The sequence below is a fragment of the Hoplias malabaricus genome, chromosome 5 (assembly GCF_029633855.1).
Source record: "Hoplias malabaricus isolate fHopMal1 chromosome 5, fHopMal1.hap1, whole genome shotgun sequence".
Lineage (NCBI taxonomy): Eukaryota > Metazoa > Chordata > Actinopteri > Characiformes > Erythrinidae > Hoplias > Hoplias malabaricus.
The window spans coordinates 7820140-7841476 of NC_089804.1; the positions used below are offsets into that span (position 1 = coordinate 7820140).

At 38.2% G+C, this 21337-nt stretch overlaps 1 protein-coding gene across 1 annotated transcript in view; it reads right to left on the bottom strand.

The window, feature by feature from the left end:
• Positions 1–2690: 2690 nt before the first annotated feature.
• oprl1 (opiate receptor-like 1) overlaps positions 2691–21337 on the bottom strand; it is a 48667-nt gene continuing 30020 nt past the window's right edge. The window contains exons 3-4 of the mRNA XM_066671462.1: positions 12553–12905; positions 2691–3499 (exon numbers count right to left, since the gene is read on the bottom strand). Coding sequence (XP_066527559.1) covers positions 2976–3499; positions 12553–12905 — 877 coding nt within the window. The 3' untranslated portion in view covers positions 2691–2975. The remainder of the gene's footprint in view (positions 3500–12552; positions 12906–21337) is intronic.

Sequence of the window (21337 nt, forward strand, 5' to 3'; positions counted from 1 at the left end):
CAGTTTGCGTCACCAGTCAATAAGTAAATAAAAAAGTTAGTAAAGAAATAATCTCTAAATTGACAAAGAAACAATCCAATGTAGCAATGAAGAAATCAATACAACATCAAATACAATATACAAAAAGCTTCTGAATTTACAGTGTCTCGCTTGATATAACTGAGGAATTTCTTAAATGTCTTCTGTTTCTTTCCGTTAATTTGGCTTCTTCAAAAGTCATTAAACATTCAGAGGTCTGTGATGTAAACTGATAGGAAAGAAGTTTACTCATTTTCAGACTCACCAAAGAATATCAACACTTAGTTTAGCGAAGCAAGATACTGCATACACCAAAAACATTCAAGAATATCAGAGGTAAAGTGGGATTAATGTGATAAAGACTGTGACAATACTATTGACTCGTGCTATTTATGCTTTTTTTTCTTTGCTATAACATAGAATACAGTTTGCTGTCTTTACAAATTCTCTTTTTTGAGCTTTAAAACCATTAAAAACAATGCAATATAAAATATTTTTGCTTTTCTTACAGGACAACCAACAAAAATAGCATTTTTTTAATGAAACAACAAATCAGGCTTTAACATTTTAACAGATAAGTCTCTATTGTTTTTTTTCTTTTTGTGTGTGTATACAAACAAACACATGTACATACACACTTAAAAATGATAGTCCTTCAAGGGTTCTGTAGTAAAGAAAAGGATCCATAAACAGTTAAATATCCATTTGCATTATAATAAAGGGTTCTTTGCATCGTGGAAGCCTTATTCCTGAAAAATGTGCTGAAGGGTTCTATATCAAACTAAAATTGTTCTTCTATAGTTACAATGTCAAGCTTGTTACAACAGAAGAACTGTTGTTGCTGCTGCATAGAACCACTTTCTAAAAGGAGCTAAATACAAATATCTATAGCATATTCTATATAGCACAAAGAGCCCTTTCACTGTGCAAAGAAACTTTTAGTCATGCAAAGTGTTTGTTGAGTATTCAGAGTTCTATATAAAACCTCTTAATAAAGGACCCCCTTGAAGAACCATAATTTTTAAGTGTGTGTTTGTGTATGTAGTGTGTGTATATTCACATACATACACACAAAAGTACTGGGACACCTACACATTACACTATTTGCTTTTGCCCATTCATCCAGAACATTTCTGAGGAATGTTGGAAAAGAAAAGGGCCCTCCATTTGGAAGTTTGAGGCATACATTTGTCTTGGTATGCTGAATGATTAAGATTTTCCTTCACTAGAACTAAGGTGCTAAGATCTACTCCTGAAAAACAACCCCATAGCATTATTCCACATAATTGGCACATTGCTGTCATACAGGTAAAGTTCTGGACATTTGCCAAAGCCAGACTCATCCATTAGAGTGCCCAATAAAGAAGTGTGGTGTGTCACTCCACAGAACATGTTTCCACTGAGTCCAGTGGTGGAATGCTTTACACCACTCCATCTGAAGCTTGTTATTGTGCTTGGTGATGTAAGGCTTGCATGCATGCCATGTATCTCCTGTGTGCAGTTTTTGTGCAAATGTGTTACTGAGTCAGGTTTGCGTTGGCAAATTTTTATGCACTGTATGGCTCAACTCTAAGTGATTTGACTCTGTAACTATGTAGTCTGTCACTTTGTGGCTGAGTTGCTGTGGTTCCTAAATGCCTCTGTTTTTGAATAATAACACTCGCATTTGATGGAACATATAGGAGGGACACAAAAAGAAAAATCATATCCTGACTATGCAATGGTGGCATCCTATTACACCATGTTCAAATTCAGTGAACTCTTCAGTATGAGCCATTGTTTCACATATGAAACACTCAAATTCATTAATAAGTAGGTGGGTCCCAATACTGTCTATGTAGTGTGTGTGTGAGTTTGTGTGTGTGTGTGTGTGGGTGTGTATATATATACAAAAACTCCCTTTGGGGCTGACTTCCTAACATAATGGGCTTAGCTTCAACAGACTTTCTGTTGTATTTAAGGCAATGAAAGTCCCATGGATGCTGTTGAAGGAGCAGCTCATATTGAAATTTGTCGCTGTCAAACAAATAAAATTTTACAAAGGAAGGAAATGCCCTTCACTTGAATGTGCATTAATTTAACATGATTCTGTTCAAATTAAATTTAAATTGCTGTTGATTAAGTGAACATGATGTGTTCATACAATGTAAAGAATGGCTGGCATGAAACATGCATTTATATACACAAAAAATGACTCTTCAAGAGTTCTTTAGAAAAGGCAGTGGATTTGTGTAAAACCACAAACATTCAAAATGGTTCTCTGCTTGGTAAAATGGTACTTGGTAAAAATAGTTCAATAGAGTGCTGAAAGGTATGGTACTGATACTACGGGTGCAAAAATACATTGTGAATTTGTGATAGTATGAAGAAAATAATGGTTGATAATGGACATTTTATTGACAACTGGTGTCTGCCATGTTTTCAAAATTTGCAAACAACCAGCAACAATCAGTAGCTCATTCCAGCATGCCTACATCTTACACCACACTCCTCCTGCCTCTAATCTCATTAGTAAATTGTGCAGCAACATACTTTTGCTGCTTTCATTAGTTCCTCAAAATATTGAGGGCAAATTGAATGAACTGAGCACTAGGAATAAAACCAAACCATGTGCCAAGCATAGAACTTCTTTCAGTTAAGTACAGAACGATTATGAGTAGAGTGATTGACAGCGACAATTACCAAAAAAAAAATCCACAAACCAAACAGAAAATATCACAGAGATGATAAAATCTAATTCAAAATAAGACACAGAAAAGTGAGCCCCTTTGTCCCTAAGAGGGCGTGTCATAGAATTGGACCTCACCCTCAATCCTAGCCCCTGCTAAACCTCCGTCCACTTGGCGGAGGCGTCCGTGGTGCTAGAGTGTGGTAATCTGCGTGAGCTCAGAGTTTGAGTTGCCTGTCCCTGGATTAGGTGGTGGCTCGTGGCTGACCAGGGGCAGCTCCACGCCTAGTCATGCGGGGTTGCTGTTTCCATCTGTGGTCTTGCAGTTGTAGGCCACGTCACGAGCGATGCTGCGCATGCGGCCAGACTGCTGTGCATCCAGCCGGAAGGGTGATGGCTGGCAGAACTCACGGAAGCAGCGCTTGAAGTTTTCATCCAGGAAGGCGTACAGCACAGGGTTCAGGCTGCTGTTGACGTAGCCCAGGGCAATGCAGAAGTGCATCAGCACAACCGTGTGCACACTCGCCAGGTTGAAGCCCAGTGACTGAGCCAGTGCCATGATCTGGATGGGTGTCCAGCACACCACGAACACGGCCACCACCACCAGTACCATGCGGGTGATTCGCCGCAGGTTGCGGTCCTTCTCTTTGGAGCCAGACAGGATGCGTACGCTCCGTAGACGCTTAACCATCAAACTGTAGCACATGCTGATAATGGCCACCGGAATCAGGAAAGAAAGCAGGAACACGCATGTGCCAAACACAGGGTCCCAGTAACTGCGGGGGTCGGGTAGGACCAGGATGCACTCAATGCCTGTCCAGAGGAGGAGAGAAAAGGAAATATGTAAGGAGTTAAATTCCAATACAGCCAATACAACTCATTTCTAAATGCACTCATTCAAATTTTCCTTTTCCTGTCTGGTTTTTAGTACCTGGCTCAAGGCATTGACAGCTATTGCAATACCAGGAAGGATACATAATCTACATGTCCAAGTTTGTGTACACCATTTAAAACTATTCAAGTCTGCTAACTTCTGGTGCATACATTGGTAACATAGAAATTCAACTGTACATATTTGGTTCACATAATCTCACCAACAAAGCAATGACCAACAAAATTGGACACTCGAGCAGACAGCCCAGACTACTGTAACTTTACCCAGTGCCATGCCCAAACCAAACCCCTTCCAGTACTGAACTGTGGAGCAGTATTTGGGATGAAACTAAGTGGCTTTTATGGCCTTGCACTAATCATCCAAAACTAGTATCTGACTTTAGTAATGTTTTATGCTGAGTAAATAAAACAATAAAATCCTCATCTAGTTCTAGCATTTAATCTAATATATAGCAAATAGGAGTGAAGGAAGACAAACTACATATTTATATCCCTAATTTCTGAACAAAATGGTGAATGAGCAGCTGCTACGTTAAGTATGTTTACATCACCATGAACAAATTATGCAAACCAGATAGATGCAATCAGTCAAATTAATCTACAAGCAGTAAATTGTTGTTTAGTTTTCAGTAGGGTTTAAAGCAAACTTAGCTTAAAAAGGGCACGTACAAAGTAAACACTTGATATGAGGACTGTATATTTTACCAAAGAAGTAAATAAGTAATTCATACTCATTCATCAAACCCATGAGTTCAGAGCTAGGTCACTTTCTACACACAAGGAGTGGAAGAAAAAGAAAAAATGAAAATAAAAGACAGATCTACTTACTTCAAACATTTTCACTCAAATTTATCTTGTGCCATCTTGGCCAAAGTTTTATATATCTTTATTTCCAATTAAAAACACGTATCTCCCAAAATGGCAACTTTACAGGAGAAGGAAAATAAAACTTCTTAACTTTCATCGGAAATTAGTGTTAAAAGATTTCATTACAAGTCATTCTGGAGCAATCCTATTGGACCATTCATTATGTTTTTTTTTTTTTTTTTACAAAGTTTGAAGGACAAATGCTGTGTTCAAATGATGTAGTAAAATAAAAATCCACAACAATTGAGATACATTTTTAATTGTACAACGACGATATGTAGGTTTTTTTTTTTTTTATTGTTTGTATTTTTTATGTATTTATTTATTTATTTCCCCCCTTTATTTATTGTGCATTTCAGATTACACAAAGGGGATATATCAAGAAAATGTAAAATTTAGAAGTTTTTGTTTTTTTGTCTAAATACAAGTGTATTATGTAAATTTGTCTACATTCTAAAGATATATCCTTCACAGCCCTGTACATACCAGGGCTTTAAGCTGTAAAAACAGCTATATATTTTTATTTATTTATTTACTTATTTTTCTTTGTATGTTGCTCACCCTGAATCATCAACAGAGCTCATTTTTATACACTGTAAATGTGTAGTCACTCGTCAGTAGTGTGTTTGTCCCTCCATTGATACAATTATAGCCTCTACTCCTCTGGAAAGGCCTTAGACAGAATGCTGAAATATTGCTGTAAGAACTGAGGACTGTGAGGACTGAGGTCAGAAACTGATGTTTGATGATTAGATCATTCCATTCCAACTGATCCCTAAAGGTACTGAATCGTGAACAATTGGTTCAGATTAAGTTGATTCAGGGCTTTATATCCTTCTAGACGATGCTTGGTATGGATTATGTGACCTAAAGCTCAAGAGATTTTATTTTTTCTATGCAGATTATGGAAGCACATCTGAAAATGTATGTACACCACAGATGAACCTAAATGTCCAAAATCACCACATAGTCTAAGACACAGTAATTAATGTTTTATTATGAGGGATAAATGTCGAGTGGTGTCGAGACTTACATATGTGAGTCTCAAGTACATCAAGTACATCCAACACACAGATTCTTTCCAAACAGTGAGTTATTAACAATCAGAAGCTCCCCAAAAAGGTTTCTTCTCCCTCCATAGTCAATCATATCTTTCCCTTGTCATATGCTCAGACGAATTTATCTCTCTGAAGTATAAAACTTTTTAAAGATAAGTAGTTTATCTTGATGTGCCCTTCATTTGGCTTTACTTCCAAAATGAAAAATTAAAACTCAGTCAGGCCAAAGAACCTTTCATTCCAATGTTTGATGAGTCGTGATTTCACCATTAAATTAGCTGAAATAGTTGCCAACACAGTACATATGCCATTGCACCTGGAAACGAATAAATGCAACCAGGATTTTCTGAAGTACTCCCACATATTTAATTAAGACGTGAAGATTTGTCACAGATCAGAAAACCTCTCCTTTGGAATTGGTTCAAATGAAGCTGGCTGCTGAAGCTGATTCTTTGTTCAGCACATTCTCTTTGAGCAGGTGTTAGTATAAAATAAAAATCCAATAGAATAAAAACTCAAACAAAAATAAAAGGAAGTCTGTCTTACTTTTACTGCAACAATAGCCCCTTCTATTCACAGTAGATACTGGGCTGTTGTTGTGAGGATTTAATACAATGTAGCCACTAGAATGAGTCTATTCCAAACACATTGGATGGTGCGCAATAATAAAATACTACTATAATACTGTGGGCTTCATATCCCACTTCCCAAAGCTTGACAATGAGCTTGGTGACCTTAGGCTCATGTCCCAATCTATTGACAATGCTAATTCAATTAGTGCAACATAGAATAATAGAGTATACAATAATTCTATAAAAAATATAGTGTGGAAAGGGAATAGGGATATTTGAGCTTTAGAAGGTTCAAAGAGCAAAGCAGGTTGTGAGAAATATCCAAATAAAAAGAATGAAAAGTGGAGTCATGATTCATTTTAAGTCACTGCTGTTTAAAAAGGCCACAAACAAGATGTTGCAGGGAGCTGAGAGAAACTGGACAAATAAAACCTGTCTGTGATCCTTTCCCCTTCAGAAGAGCCTTGTTGGAAAATGGTTCAGTGTAAATTCCCATTGCTTCACAAGCAATGTTTGTACATAGTGGGTGAGCTTCGAGGACCGGAATTAATCCCAGTCCTGGACTACACAGCATTCAAAATGTAAATTCTCCATTGAAAATATTTTTGTGTGAGACCAGGCTTAATTAATATCTGGAAAAAAAATATCCCTGAATGGAAGTTAGCGTGATGTGTAATGCCATGCCATTTTCCCCCATACAAATGGGGAGCAATTTTATTGCTCTATTGAAAAGTTTGTCACAACTCTTTACAAAACAAAAGTCTTAAAAAAGAAAGCAAACAAACAAACAAATCAAATCAAAATTTTCCATACCGATAAGCTCAGGTGTGTTTCCTGTACAACAAATTATTATTTTTGATTATTTTGGTTATTTACATTTTTTTACACATTAAAAAAACATATCTAAAACACATTTGTTGAAACAAATGTTATGAGAAACACCTTTGTGCTGTTTTCACTATGTAAAATACAGATTTTTTTTTTTTATCCCAGTTTCTGTCCTTTAGTAGTTCATTTTGCACAACTGAACATTTGTGTACACAATGTATTCACTTAAATTAGCATCACTAGTTTGAGCTTGGTGCTACAAATTTTTTAATGACACAATGAGTTTTTTGCCAGAGTCAAGAGTCAGATAAACTTGTCCAAAACCAAGTCAGATAAACTTGTCCAAAACCAAGTCAGATAAACTTGTCCAAAACTAGCAATAACTGCTGTAAAGAACACCCTTGTGAGCTAGGGGTGCCACGATACACACATTTCACAATACAATACCTATTGCTGTTTTTGCTCTACAATATGATACATTTTTGATACAACATGGAGACATGATTTTAGGTTCCCTTTTATATTTTGATGTCAAGGACAAAGAAGCCAATAAAAAAAAATAAAAAATCTGTCTCAAACCATCGCCATAACAATGTGACATCAAAAATACATAACAAAACGTGTCCCGTATCGGTTCAAAACGGAACGCATCTTTAAATGTCCAAATAAGGGACAATTTAGCATTTTATGAGATGGTTGGCAACACTAGTTCCAGCCAAGGCTTGCTCTCTCCGCTAGCCATTTCACATCCAGCTAATCGCCCAACAGGCTAACCAAAAAAATAGCAAGGCTTTAATTCCCCAGTAGCTCCAAACATTTCTAAGGCATCGTCATAGTAACACAGCGTATTACACACCGTGCCACTAGATATCGCATGAAACAGCACGCCTCAGAACTATGTCCTGCTCTGCAGATGGCTGCAACTCATTAATGCGGGTTGACAAATGGCTCGGAAAGTTTTTAAAAATAAAATCTTAATGTATTCGATTCACAGCTCGTATTATATCAAAACCCTGTATCAAAAAAAACTGAATATTACTATGTGTACAATGTGACACCCCTATTGTGAGCAAACAAATTGGTTTAATTTCTATAAATTCATCAGAACAGAAGATTCTGCTTCAAATAAATAAAATGAATATTGAAATGACCACACATTTGAGTGAAATTAATTACTGCAGTGAAGGGTGACAAACTCTCTTTTAAGACCCTTTATTTCAGAAGAAATTTTGGGTGAGCAAGAGGCATTTTCATTTTTTTTTAAGCTACACTAAAATATGAGCTTAATGGGATAGCATTCCCATTTCACAGGATGTGAAACAGAAAACTGTTTCTATTCTCCACGCCATCAAATCTCAATCGCAATCAGAGTCTCTCTCACCCTCTCCTTCACACAGACACATTTCAGTGTCAATGGTAGTCAAGGATAACGCATAAGAAATGATGAATAAAGCAATATGCTTATGGGAGTTCTGCAAGAAATCTCAGAGCCCTGAAGGTCTTTGTATGAGGTAACAAAAAGGGAGAAAGCATGATCAGCCAAAGATGTCCTAGGGGGGCTCCACCACATAACAACTTAATCACAACATGCCATGTTGGACAAAGTGACAAGGGGTTTCTGCAAGAAAGCTTAGTGGCCTGGAGGGCTTGTATCTGATAGAGATTGAGAGCAACCACGTGGAGCTATGTGTTTCCTCAGGGGAGCACCACATAATCATAATTCTAAGACGGAGCTTTGGAGGTATATTTGGTGATACCAAAGCTCACACCAAAAGCGGTTTAGGTTATCTAAATTGTAAATAACCAAAAATGCTACTAATATGGGGCAAAAAACTAAATCAAAAGCAAGAAACTGAAAAGAATGCAGGGAGCCATTGATGATGCTGTGTCATATTGTGTGAAATATGTTTGCTCTTTTGTCCTTGGTGCTGGAAAAATATATAAATGGTATTAAATGGCTATTTAGCTAGAATTGAAATACAAACACCATTTCTAGAAAAGCTGTGAAATATTACCAAAACTTGTTAATTGAACAGTTATAATGCATAACATATATAAACAATCTTTTAATTTTATGCTGGCAACACACTCCAAAAACATTGTGATGGGCAAAATAAGAATGAAAAGATTATAGAAAAATCCAAGTCACAATGTTTCCAAGCATTACACTAGAAGCAGGTGAATATAAAATTAAACAGGAGCATTCACCAAAGGATCAGTCTTTGCAACAAAAATAGGCTCATCACTTGCTCATCACTGTATGCCAAACCTCGTGAGAGGATCATTAATTAGTTTAAACATGACATTTTACAATGAAAAAATATTAAACATGTAGGTATTGTTTTCATCTACAGTACTTAAAATTGTGAAATGATTCAGGATATCTGCAGAAACAGATTTGCATTCAGGATAAGACTGGACACCATTGCTGAATGAGCATGACTTCTTAGCGCTCAGATGGTACTGCATAAGAAGGTATCATACTGCAATGATACACATTGGCACACAAGCTTAGGAATGCTTCAAAATTTGTGGTCACCTAACAGTCTGCAGCTGTATCAAGAAATGCAGCCTTTTAACTTTATTACACAAGGAGAAAACTGACCTCAGATGATCCAAAAGCCAATAAAAACATGTGCACGGGTCATGTGTTTTTGTGTTAATGACCAAAAAGGCCCATCCAGAATTTTATATAGGATAGGTGCAAAAGCCAACATCTCACATGGTGTGTGTGTGTTTGGGTGTGTTGGGGGGGGCGGGTGCATGAGTGCAATGGGTTTTCTGAGAGACATCAAGATGACATCTGTTCCTGGGAAGTCCACGATTGTTTCAGTAAAACAATGCCAGGCTTAGCTCTGTACATGCTCCAACAAAATGGCTTCAGGGTGTGTTTGACTGAGCTACCTGCAGTCCAGATCCTAGTCTCCTATGGCGTATCATGAAGTGGGAAATTAAGCAACAACAACCACGGACTGTTGAGCAAATTTTGTATCAAGCAAGAATGGGCAAAAAATCCACATGCAAAATACAAAAAAATCTGTGTCTTAGTGTAATAAATGGAAACATGATGTAACACAGTGGTAAACATGCCCCTGTCCCAACATTGTTGAGTGTGTTGTAGGCATCAATTCTAAAGATGTTTATTTATTTATTTATTTATTTATTTTTTGAGTATTGTACAGTACTGTATCTCACATTAGTGAATGTTCTGATGAGAAATAAAACATTTATTATTATTACTGTCTAAAATTTGAGTCACCTAAAATCAAATAAATATCCAGCCATTGTAAGCAGTGAGGAACCTGAATTATTTAGTTTGCAACACTCAATATAAGTTGTGGAATTGTGTGTTACAGTGTGAATAAATTTATGAGCAAACCAGCATGATACAATACAGTTAGCCACAGGGGTTCACAGTTGCATGCGGGTTTAGCCTGCACGAGAATCCCTTATAAAGTATTAGCACAGTTTGCGATTGTGTGGAGAGGAAACGACAGAGAAGAGAAAGAACATACTGCTCCATTTAAACTGCACGGCTGAAAGCTTTCATTAATTATTCAGCACCATCTATTAGGCTCATGAATGATAAATCACACTGGTGGACAAGGTGTCAGAGAGACAGTCAGACAGCCCAGGAGCTGAGATTTAAGGCTTGGATAGATATACATTAAACACGAACACACACACACAAATAAACAAACACAACCACAAACACATGCTCATCTATTTTTTTATGCCAGCAGAAAGACATACTTCGTTCCTCTTGTCCTCGAGCTCCTGCTTCTATTTCTTCTTGCTTCTTCCTTGTGCTTTAATTCCCATGCTTTCTGTTTGTTTTCCTGGCCATGTGCTACTTACGTCATACTCTTCATGTTCTTTTAGCCACACCTCTATCACACGTCACATTTAATAGTGTTCTTAAGCATGTTTCCAGCCCTAATTTGCAGCCCTAGTTCTAGCATTTTCCACATTATTTGGTTCAGATTATTGTTCCTCTGTCTGTGTTCTCAAGTTTCCGTTTTGATCTCAGTGTAGTTTCTAGTTTACGATTCCTGTTTTGTTTCTTAGCACACATTTTCCACCATTTCTCATTAATTAGACCACTTCAACAAATTGTATTAAACCTCTGTGGTTAATTTCCATCGCCACAGCTTTAAAATATATAACCCTCAATTAGGCCCCAAAGTAGCCAATGTGTCTTTACAAAGATCCGCTACAGTTCTTTTAGAATATGTCTAATTGAGAATGTATTTCCACATATAACAAATTGCCCTCCTCGGTTTAATGTTTCTCCAATTACTCATCAGTTATGTTCCAGAGACTGCATCAATATTGAAGCCATCATGAAAAGCCTATCAAATGCTTGTAAAAACAGCACAAATACTCACATACACCTTTTTTTGTTGTTGCTGTTGCTGTACTACTATGTTCTTTATGTTAATTTCCAGTCAAAACATTTTTCAAGATCAATAATCAGGGATATAATTCCCAACCTCTGAATTTCAGTCTAACCCTTTGTTCACACCGGAAGCGAGTTTTCATCTTTTGTTGCCCAAGATGCTTGTTGCTAATCGTTTGTGGGCGTTTCTGAACTGAAGTTGACCTTTGGTTGCCATGGCTTCATTGCCAAGTGCCTTGACATTATGCCATACTAGTGGCTAAAGAGTGCACACAAAATCAATATGACCACACATCACATAACGTTCCTGCATTGATGCGGCATTGGCGCACTGCTGATCAAGCATATACCACCCTCCTCGATTCTCACTGGTAATCACCACATTGCTTCACACATTTGCATACATTTAAGTGATGTTCAACCTTGTTGTGTTACCAGCTCAGTCCATTTCATATCACCAACATTTGTGGTGCCTCCTGTCGCTGAAAAGCACCAGCTCAGATTTCCACCCCTACTCCTTTAAACGATAATGATCCACACACAGCTCACACACAACTGCAAAGTAAAGGGAAGCAACGGAATCAGAAGCTCAGTTTAAGTTGGTTCTCTTTCTATTTTCCCATTTCTCAGCTCTTGCCATGTTTGTTTTACACAGATTAACCCCATCTTTTACTCGCATGAACATGGGCCAGGTGCTGTGGGAGATGCTCAGATAGGGAGTGGTATAAGTCCAATGTGACTGAACTTGACATAGGAGTCCGAACAAAATCAAAACACTTGTGTATTTATGTATGAGGCACCTGAACTTATAAGCTTTTGTAATTATGTGTATATATATATATATATATATACGATCTGTTAGAAATTTTAAAATGCACTGTAGATTTCTGCAAATGCAGTACTATTTTGTTTATCCTGAAAAAGTAAGTTCTTCTACATAGTAAAAATATACTGGATCCAGAAAATGTACAAAAACAAATGCACACATACTGCACCATCTTCACCTAGGTGCATGCACATGCACACACATATTGTATGCCATTGTCCTCCTGTAGGTGCCAGGTGTTGTTCCTTGTTATTTCAAAGCCATGTAAAGCTGACTGCTCCTTATTTAGCACAAGCATTGCATTAATTATAATTGTTCCAGCTGCTGCTGTTGTCCTCCTAGCTGATGCTTTGTTTGCATTTCAATGGATTTTCACAAACACAAATAATAAATAAATAAATAGATAAATAAAGCACACATACCATGGTCATCCTCCACATCTCCAAGCACCATAGCAGGAACCCCAATGGCTGAGGCCAGCACCCACACGCATATGTTGACCACCTTTGCTTTATGGGGCGTCCTCATGTCCAGCGCCTTGACTGGGTGGCACACAGCCACGTAGCGGTCCATGCTCATGACGGTTAGTGTAAAGACGCTAGTGAACATGTTGTAGTAATCGATGGACACCACCGCTTTGCACAGGGCATTACCAAAGGGCCAGAAACCAAGGAATACGTCAGTGCCTTGGAAAGGAAGTGTGGCCAGCACCAGAGCATCAGCCAGAGCCAGGTTAAAGATATAAATGTTTGTTGCTGTCTTCATTTTGGTGTATCTGATGGGGCAGAGGCAGAGAGAGAGAGAGAGAGAGAGAGAGAGAGAGAGAGAGAGAGAGAGAGAGAAAGACAAAATATATAATAAGTACATATTACTCACTGTCAGAAGAAAAGGTATTTTGCAGACACATTACATCTACAGATACAGATCCTACCCTCCCCCAAAAGTTACATTGTGTCTGTTTCTGCTGTACTGAGCCCAGAGTAGCAACAACAGAGACTCTATCCTCTCTATTACCAGTCAATGAAGCATCACAATGATTCTGAAGCTGTAATGTTAAGGTGAAAATATCACATAGTGTTCCTTTAAAGTCTTCAAGATTTTAAAAAGCGATGATTTTATAATATATGAGCAATTCTGCCTATTCTGCCTGTGCTAAACTATGCAAGCAGAAATATATATTTAGTTATGTGATAATTGTGGTTTCACTGATTAAAAATATAAAAAAATAAATAACAATATATAATAAATATATTCAGAACGATGTAGACATTTTCGCTTGTTTATTGTAGCAAGCATTAAAAAGACAAATGACGCTTGCTGGATTAAGCCTTAATAGATGCTTATGTAAATTTATGTTAGTTGTCATGAAAGACTGATGTAGCTATCATCTAGGTTTATAAACAGTGATGTAAAGTGTTACTCAGAATACTTTGATAAAGAATGGAGAAGCCTGTGAACTGATTAAAATGTAATTAATCCCATTTATTTTATAGAACTCATTTATTATTAACGTGAACATTTCTGTTACCTCCTAAGGCCGAACAAGCTCCGCCCAGAGATGATTGTTTAGTTATTTTTTGCTAGTCATGTTTGGGCAGTATATTCACATTCTTATTCTACTGGCTTTCTCAATTGACTGGCTGCTTCCATAAACATCCTCTACTATGGCATTAAAAACAACACGCAGTCAAGGGCAATTTCCTGTACAGTATTTCTGTTATTCTGGTTGTTCTGCACTGCTTTATTGGAAAATGCAAGTGTTTGCACCCTACTGTGTGTGTGAATGATCACATATGTGAATCAAGACATATGTTTGTGTAGAAAGCTAATTTAACTCCTGGTTTTCGCCATATTGAGCCCACTCCCACATGCTAATATATACACACACACACAAACAAACAAATACACAGTCATATATTAATCACATCTCAGAACAAAATAAACATTTTGATGATCATTGGTGAATATATTTTTCCATAAAGCCTATCCCTACTTACATAAAGTGAAGGATCACTGGATTAGAACCTACCTTGTATCTACACTCATCATCCATTTTATCAGCTCCACTGACTACACAGGAGCACTTTGTCGTTCTATAATTACAGATGATAATCTATCTGTTTCTCCGCATACTTCCTTTTCCCCACTTCACTCTGCTCTTCAACGGCCAGGACCTCCACAGAGCAGGTGTGATTTGGGTGGGGATCATTCTCAGTGCTGCAGTGACATTGTGGTTGTGTGTTAGTTTATGTTCTGATCAGACTCAGAAGGGCTGCTTGAAAATTTCTTCCTGTATTGACTGATTCATTGCAAATGGTAGAGATTGTGTACATTTTGCTAACAAACCTTATTTCCAATACCAGTTTAATAATCATGATTGCAGACGTCCCTAATAATATCTGTTAAATTTCTCTTAAATATTTACATCTATAACACTTCATAAAACAAGTGTGTGTCGCCGTAATGTCATGTCCCATAACATGATCTCATGATCTCTGTGGACCTGAGCCTTGTTACAGTGCCTTACAAATTTCTCATTAACAAATGCTATAATAAGTTATGAAATGTGACCCTACATTCATTCATTGTCTGTAACCGCTCATCCAGTTCAGGGTCGCAGTGGGTCTGGAGCCTACTGGGAATCACTGGGCACAAGGCAGGAACACACCCTGGAGGGGGCGCCAGTCCTTTACAGGTGACACACACATTTCCACCTATGGACACTTCTGAGTCGGCAATCCACCTATCAACATGTGTGTTCGGACCATGGGTGGAAACTAGAGCACCCAGAGGAAACCCACGCGAACTCCTCACAGACAGTCACCTGGAGCAGGACTAGAATCCACAACCTCCAGGTTCCTGCAGGTTCCTGTGTGACTGCAACACTACCTGCTGCGCCACTGTGCTGCCCTTGTGACCTCCCACTAATTATAAATAACCATATACAGGCTTATGCCAGGGAATTTAAGTTAACATATTACATTTAGAAGTGCAACATTACAAAAGCAATGCATAGTTAATAACAAAATATTAGCTTGTCTGTGCAGCAGACTTTGGGTTTTTTATTATTCAGTGACCTTTCCCCATTTTATGGTTAGAAGCCCCTGGGCACTGATCCCAGTGTCCAAGTCAGACTTGCCACCAGCTTTGAACTGAACCAGAATTGGATTGCAGACTGAGTGTGAAAAACACGGCACATTGCAGAGTACTAGTTAGCTGACATATTCTGTGTTTGGTCCATTTTTGATACTTACAAAAGCAAGAATTTAAAGTGTAAACTGTAAATATTTATCATGTTTATGAAGTCGTACACTGTTTTCACTTAAGTGTATCTACTAAAGGGCAGTATGCAGATAACCAGTACACCATAAAACGCCTTCTATATGCATTTATAAATTCTCCAACACTGTACACTATATCAAGATCTCCTTGTAAGGGAAGTTAACTTTTTCATGATGTGTTTTTAGCAGTCATTTATATAACTTTCTGCTAAATACTCATACATATGGCCCACTCAAACTAAACTGATTTAAGAGCTGTCTGAATTTTCATCTAACCAAATTAAATGCTTCATTTTCAGTACTGAGCAGCATAAATCTCTTCAGCATGGTCCACAGAGCTTAGATAATACAAGCACTTCCTGGCTTTTTAAAACCATTCTGGATTGAAAGTATTGATAATTAGTCATTGTGTTCCATGATGGCGTTAGATTGCAGGGATAATACATTATTTAATTACAATGAATTGACATTTAACAAGCTAACAATATTTGATAAAGCAGTTTCTGCGACAGACTGCCTTGATTTCCATCTCTTTTCTTGGCTCAGATGAAGTCTGCCCTGGTAAGTTTTTTGGGTTTTTGTAGCATTCTGTTCCAGTAAATGAATTTATCACAGAGAGGGTCTTTGTCCTGATCTCAAAAGCTCTGTATTTTTTATGTTATTTTTAATCCGCAGTCTTCTGTTCTTTGTTCTTTTCTGGGTGTGAGGAAAGGCTTATTGAAGAATGTTATTAGTAATTGATATTCATCCCCCCTCCCCCCTCTGTAATCATTTTGCATATGATGAGGGAGTAAAGTAGCAAAGGAATGCATTTAGTACAGTAAGCCACTGGCTGCTACAGGCTTAAAACTTGCAAAATACAGCAGTCATAACCTTTGCAACCATTACATGTCAACAAGAAGATGTTTATGCTCATCTTATCAGCCACATTAATAGAAATACATTCAGAAATGTATCTCCTTCCACTTCAGAGAGGTTGCAACACACATGCTCTAATATATATCATCAATGGAAGTGTGTACTACCATGTTTTCTCTCATTACAAAAAAGGACAGTGCTGCCTTATTTGCTTGATGCACTGAGCCTAGGCAAACATTCAGAGAATTCACATCACTATGGACTTATTGCTAATAACAATCTGTGACTGAAGTGTGAAGTATATTCCAATGTATATGCTTGTGTCTTCAACATAGTTGATTAGTAGAAAAACAAATTAAAATGTAAAAATGTGATGTTAGATGAAGAGAATGGGCACAACAGAATTAAAAATCATGTATAAAATAAAACATTAGATTATTCAATTCTACAATTTCTATTTTTCTGGCTGAGTGGCTGCACTTAAGATACACTGCTGAAACTCAGCACATAGCTTCAATAGGGGAGAGGGGTACGTGAAGAGCTATGTAGGAGATCTGATGGAAAAGAATGTCTGGATGACTAAAGAGTTTGCAGAACTTAACAGGAGGAGAGGGCAATATGAATGAAGAAGTGACGTTATGGTTCATGACTCAAGTCTTCAGTAGAGAACTTTAGTCTGCCATCTGTAAGCATTACATTGTACAAACATAAACTCTTACTGAAAATCTGTCAGGATCAACATGGCTTCAGATAACAAGCATTACATTACAGAAGAACCTTCAGTGTAACTTCAGGCTGCCTTGCCTTTTTCATTAAACATCATAATTGCATTTAGCACTACAGTTATGTCCTTCAGACTGAAGGTCTTCTAATTAGGAATGTTCATCATGCTTCTTACTCCTAGAGAGACCAGTTGGATGATGTAATATATGAACGGTCTTCATGCAAACTGCCAAATCATTACTAATCATTCAAGAAGGTAATTTGTAATTGCTGAATTTTAATCATTTATTTTAATCAAGTAATTATGTCATCCCTGTGACAAACACTACACTTTATTACAAAGAATACACACTTCTCTGTCTTTCTAGACATTTATTCTCTAGATGCTTCTTGGGAATCCACAGATGTGGTCTGTCTTTGTGAGTTGGTCTCAGGTCATTAGCCGCTGCTAAAGAGGGAGCGAAGGGAGAGAAGGGGGAACTGATGAAGGAGGATATGAGATGTGAATGAGCTACTGGGAGGATGATAATGAGCCAATTAAACCCTACCCAGAGAAAGCTTTTCACCAAAATAAACAACAAAAGCACAGGGAAGTGATTTAGAGAAAGGTCATCTTCCAAATTCAATGCTCTGGCTTAGCACCTAAACATAATTAGTCATTTCAAAACTCTGGTTTATTCCAGTCCTATAAAATATTTTTACACCATTTGAAAATGCTAATTGGCTCCTTATATTATGTGAACTCAAAAACAGAAATGCTCCATGGATCTATGGACTTCTATTTTTGCATATTATATATACACTGCTCAAACAAAAAAAGGGAACACAACACAATGTGACTCCAAGTCAATCACACTTCTGTGAAATCAACCTGTCCAGTTAGGAAGCAACACTGATTATGAATCAATTTCACCTGCTGTTGTGCAAATGGAACAGACAACAGGTAGAAATGAGAGGCAATTAGCAAGACAACCCCTATAAAGGAGTGGTTCTGCAGGTGGTGACCACAGACCATTTCTCTGTTCTCATCCTTTCTGGCTGGTCACATTTGCATTTTTTCAGTGCTCTCACCCCTACAGGTAGCATGAGGCGGTGTCTACAACATACAAAAGTTTCTCAGGTAGTGCAGCTCATCCAGGATGACACATCAATATGAGCTGTTTATTGTGTCTGTCAGCACAGTGTCCAGGACAAGAAGGAGATACCAGTACACCAGGAGATGTAGAGGGGGCCGGAGGAGGGCAACAACCCAGCAGAAGGACCACTACCACCTCCTTTGTGCAAGGAGGAGCAGTGCCAGAGCCCTGCAAAATGACCTCCAGCAGGCCACTAATATTCATGTTTCTGCGCAAACTGCCTGAAACGGACTCCATGAGGGTGGTATGAGGGCACGACATCCACTAGTGGCAAAGTCTGGAGACATCATGGAGAACGTTCTGCTGCCTGCAACATCCTCAGCATGACCGGTTTGGCAGTGGGTCAGTAATGGTGTGGGGAGGTATTTCTTTTGCATGTGGTAGCCAGAGGTTCCCTGACTGCCATTAGATACCAGGATGAGATCCTCAGATCCACTGTGAGACCATATGCTGGTGCAGTGGGCCCTGGGTTCCTTCTGATGCATGACAGTGCTAGGCCTCATGTGGCTGAAGTGTGTCAGCAGTTCCTGCATGACGAAGGCATTGGCCTGTGCGTTCCTCAGACCTGAATCCAATCGAGCACATCTGGGACATCATGTCTTGTTCCATCCACCAACACCACGATGCACCACAGACTGTCCAGGCCATCCTTCAGGAGAACCTCCGCCGCCTCATCAGGAGCATGCCCAGGCTTTATATGGAGGTCATACAGGCACGTGGAGGCCACACACACTACAGAGCCTCGTTTTAATTTGTCTTGAGGAATCAGCCAGTTGTATCAGTCTGTAGTTTAATTTTCCACTTCTATTTTGAGTATGATTCCAAATCCAGACCTCCATGGGATAATAATAATGATTTACATTGATCATGTTTGTTATTTTGTTCTCAACGCATTCCACTATGTAATGAATAAAGATTTTCGTATTTCCTTCATTAAGATCTAGGATGTGTTATTTTTGTGTTCCCTTTATTTTTTGACCAATATATACAGTGCCTTGCGAAAGTATTCGGCCCCCTTGAACTTTTCAACCTTCAAACTTCAGGCTTCAAACATAAAGATATAAAACTTTAATTTTTTGTGAAGAATCAATAACCAGTGGGACACAATCGTGAAGTGGAATGAAATTTATTGGATGTGTCAAACTTTTTTAACAAATAAAAAACTGAAAAGTGGGGCGTGCAATATTATTCTGCCCCTTTACTTTCAGTGCAGCAAACTCACTCCAGAGGTTCAGTGAGGATCTCTGAATGATCCAATGTTTGTCCCAAATGACTGATGATGATAAATAGAATCCACCTGTGTGTAATCAAGTCTCCGTATAAATACACCTGCTCTGTGATAGTCACAGGGTTCTGTTCAAAGCACAGAGAGCATCATGAAGACCAAGAAACACACCAGGCAGGTCCGAGATACTGTTGTGGAGAAGTTTAAAGCCAGATTTGGATACAAAAAGATTTCCCAAGCTTTAAACATCCCAAGGAGCACTGTGCAAGCAATCATATTGAAATGGAAGGAGTATCAGACCTCTGCAAATCTACCACGACCCGGCCGTCCCTCTAAACTTTCATCTCGAACAAGGAGAAGACTGATCAGAGATACAGCCAAGAGGCCCATGATCACTCTGGATGAACTGCAGAGATCTACAGCTGAGGTGGGAGAGTCTGTAGGACAACAATCAGTTGTACACTGCACAAATCTGGCCTTTATGGAAGAGTGGCAAGAAGAAAGCCATTTCTCAAAGATATCCATAAAAAGTCTTGTTTAAAGTTTGCCACAAGCCGACACACCAAACATGTGGAAGAAGGTGCTCTGGTCAGATGAAACCAAAATCAAACTGTTTGTCAGCAATGCAAAACGATATGTTTGGCGTAAAAGCAACACAGCTCATCACCCTGATCCCCACTGTCAAACATGGTGGTGGCAGCATCATGGTTTGGGCCTGCTTTTCGTTAGCAGGGACAGGGAAGATGGTTAAAATTGATGGGAAGATGGATGAGGCCAAATACAGGACCATTCCGGAAGAAAACCTGTTGGAGTCTGCAAGAGACCTGAGACTGGGACAGAGATTTATCTTCCAACAAGACAATGATCCAAAACATAAAGCCCAATCTACAATGGAATGTTTCACAAATAAACGTATCCAGGTGTTGGAATGGCCAAGTCAAAGTCCAGACCTGAATCCAATCGAGAATCTGTGGAAAAAGCTTAAGACTGCTGTTCACAAACGCTCTCCATCCAACCTCAATGAGCTCAAACTGTTTTGCAAGGAAGAATGGGCAAGAATTTCAGTCTCTCGATGTGCAAAACTGATAGAGACATACCCCAAGCGACTTGCAGCTGTAATTGCAGCAAAAGGTGGCACTACAAAGTGTTAATGCAAGGGGGCCGAATAATTTTGCATGCCCCACTTTTCAGTTTTTTATTTGTTAAAAAGTTTGACACATCCAATAAATTGCATTCCACTTCATGATTGTGTCCCACTTGTTGATTCTTCACAAAAAATTAAAATTTATATCTTTATGTTTGAAGCCTGAAATGTGGCAAAAGGTTGAAAAGTTCAAGGGGGCCGAATACTTTCGCAAGGCACTGTATATATATATATATATATGTGTGTGTCTGCTGCAATTTCACATTTTAGGTAATCAGTCCAAAAATAAAACCTATTAACACCAAAGTCCCACATATCCACATTGTGTGTTATAATGAAAATTATGATAGTATTTGTCTTTCCTCTATAACAGCTTGTTGTCAACTGCACATCATTTCACACCCTCTGTTATTGTCTCCACACAATTGACCTGTTTACAGTTTGTTTCAGATTGGAATCAAGAATGGAGCTTGATTTCTTTTTTCAATTTTGATGGCCTATGATAATCATAGAGTGTCTGTATGTACTGGAAATATATTGATGCAATCCACCTAAAGGGCCGATGGAGGTTGGGATAATGCGGAATCTAATGCATTTTAAGTAGGCTCGCTTTTACAATTGATCTATTCAAGCTGTTAAGTGATTAACAGACTTTGATTTAAAATTGAATGTGGGGCTGCATTGTGCAAGTGCTGCACTAATCCACAAGCTTGTATTGTTGTTGGGAATTTGAAAGCAATACTATAAATACATAATTTCTTTGTAGTAGGGCTGAGTGGAACTGATAATTATTTCTGTAGTTCACTTTCATTCTCATTAGATCTCACTCCCCATATGTTA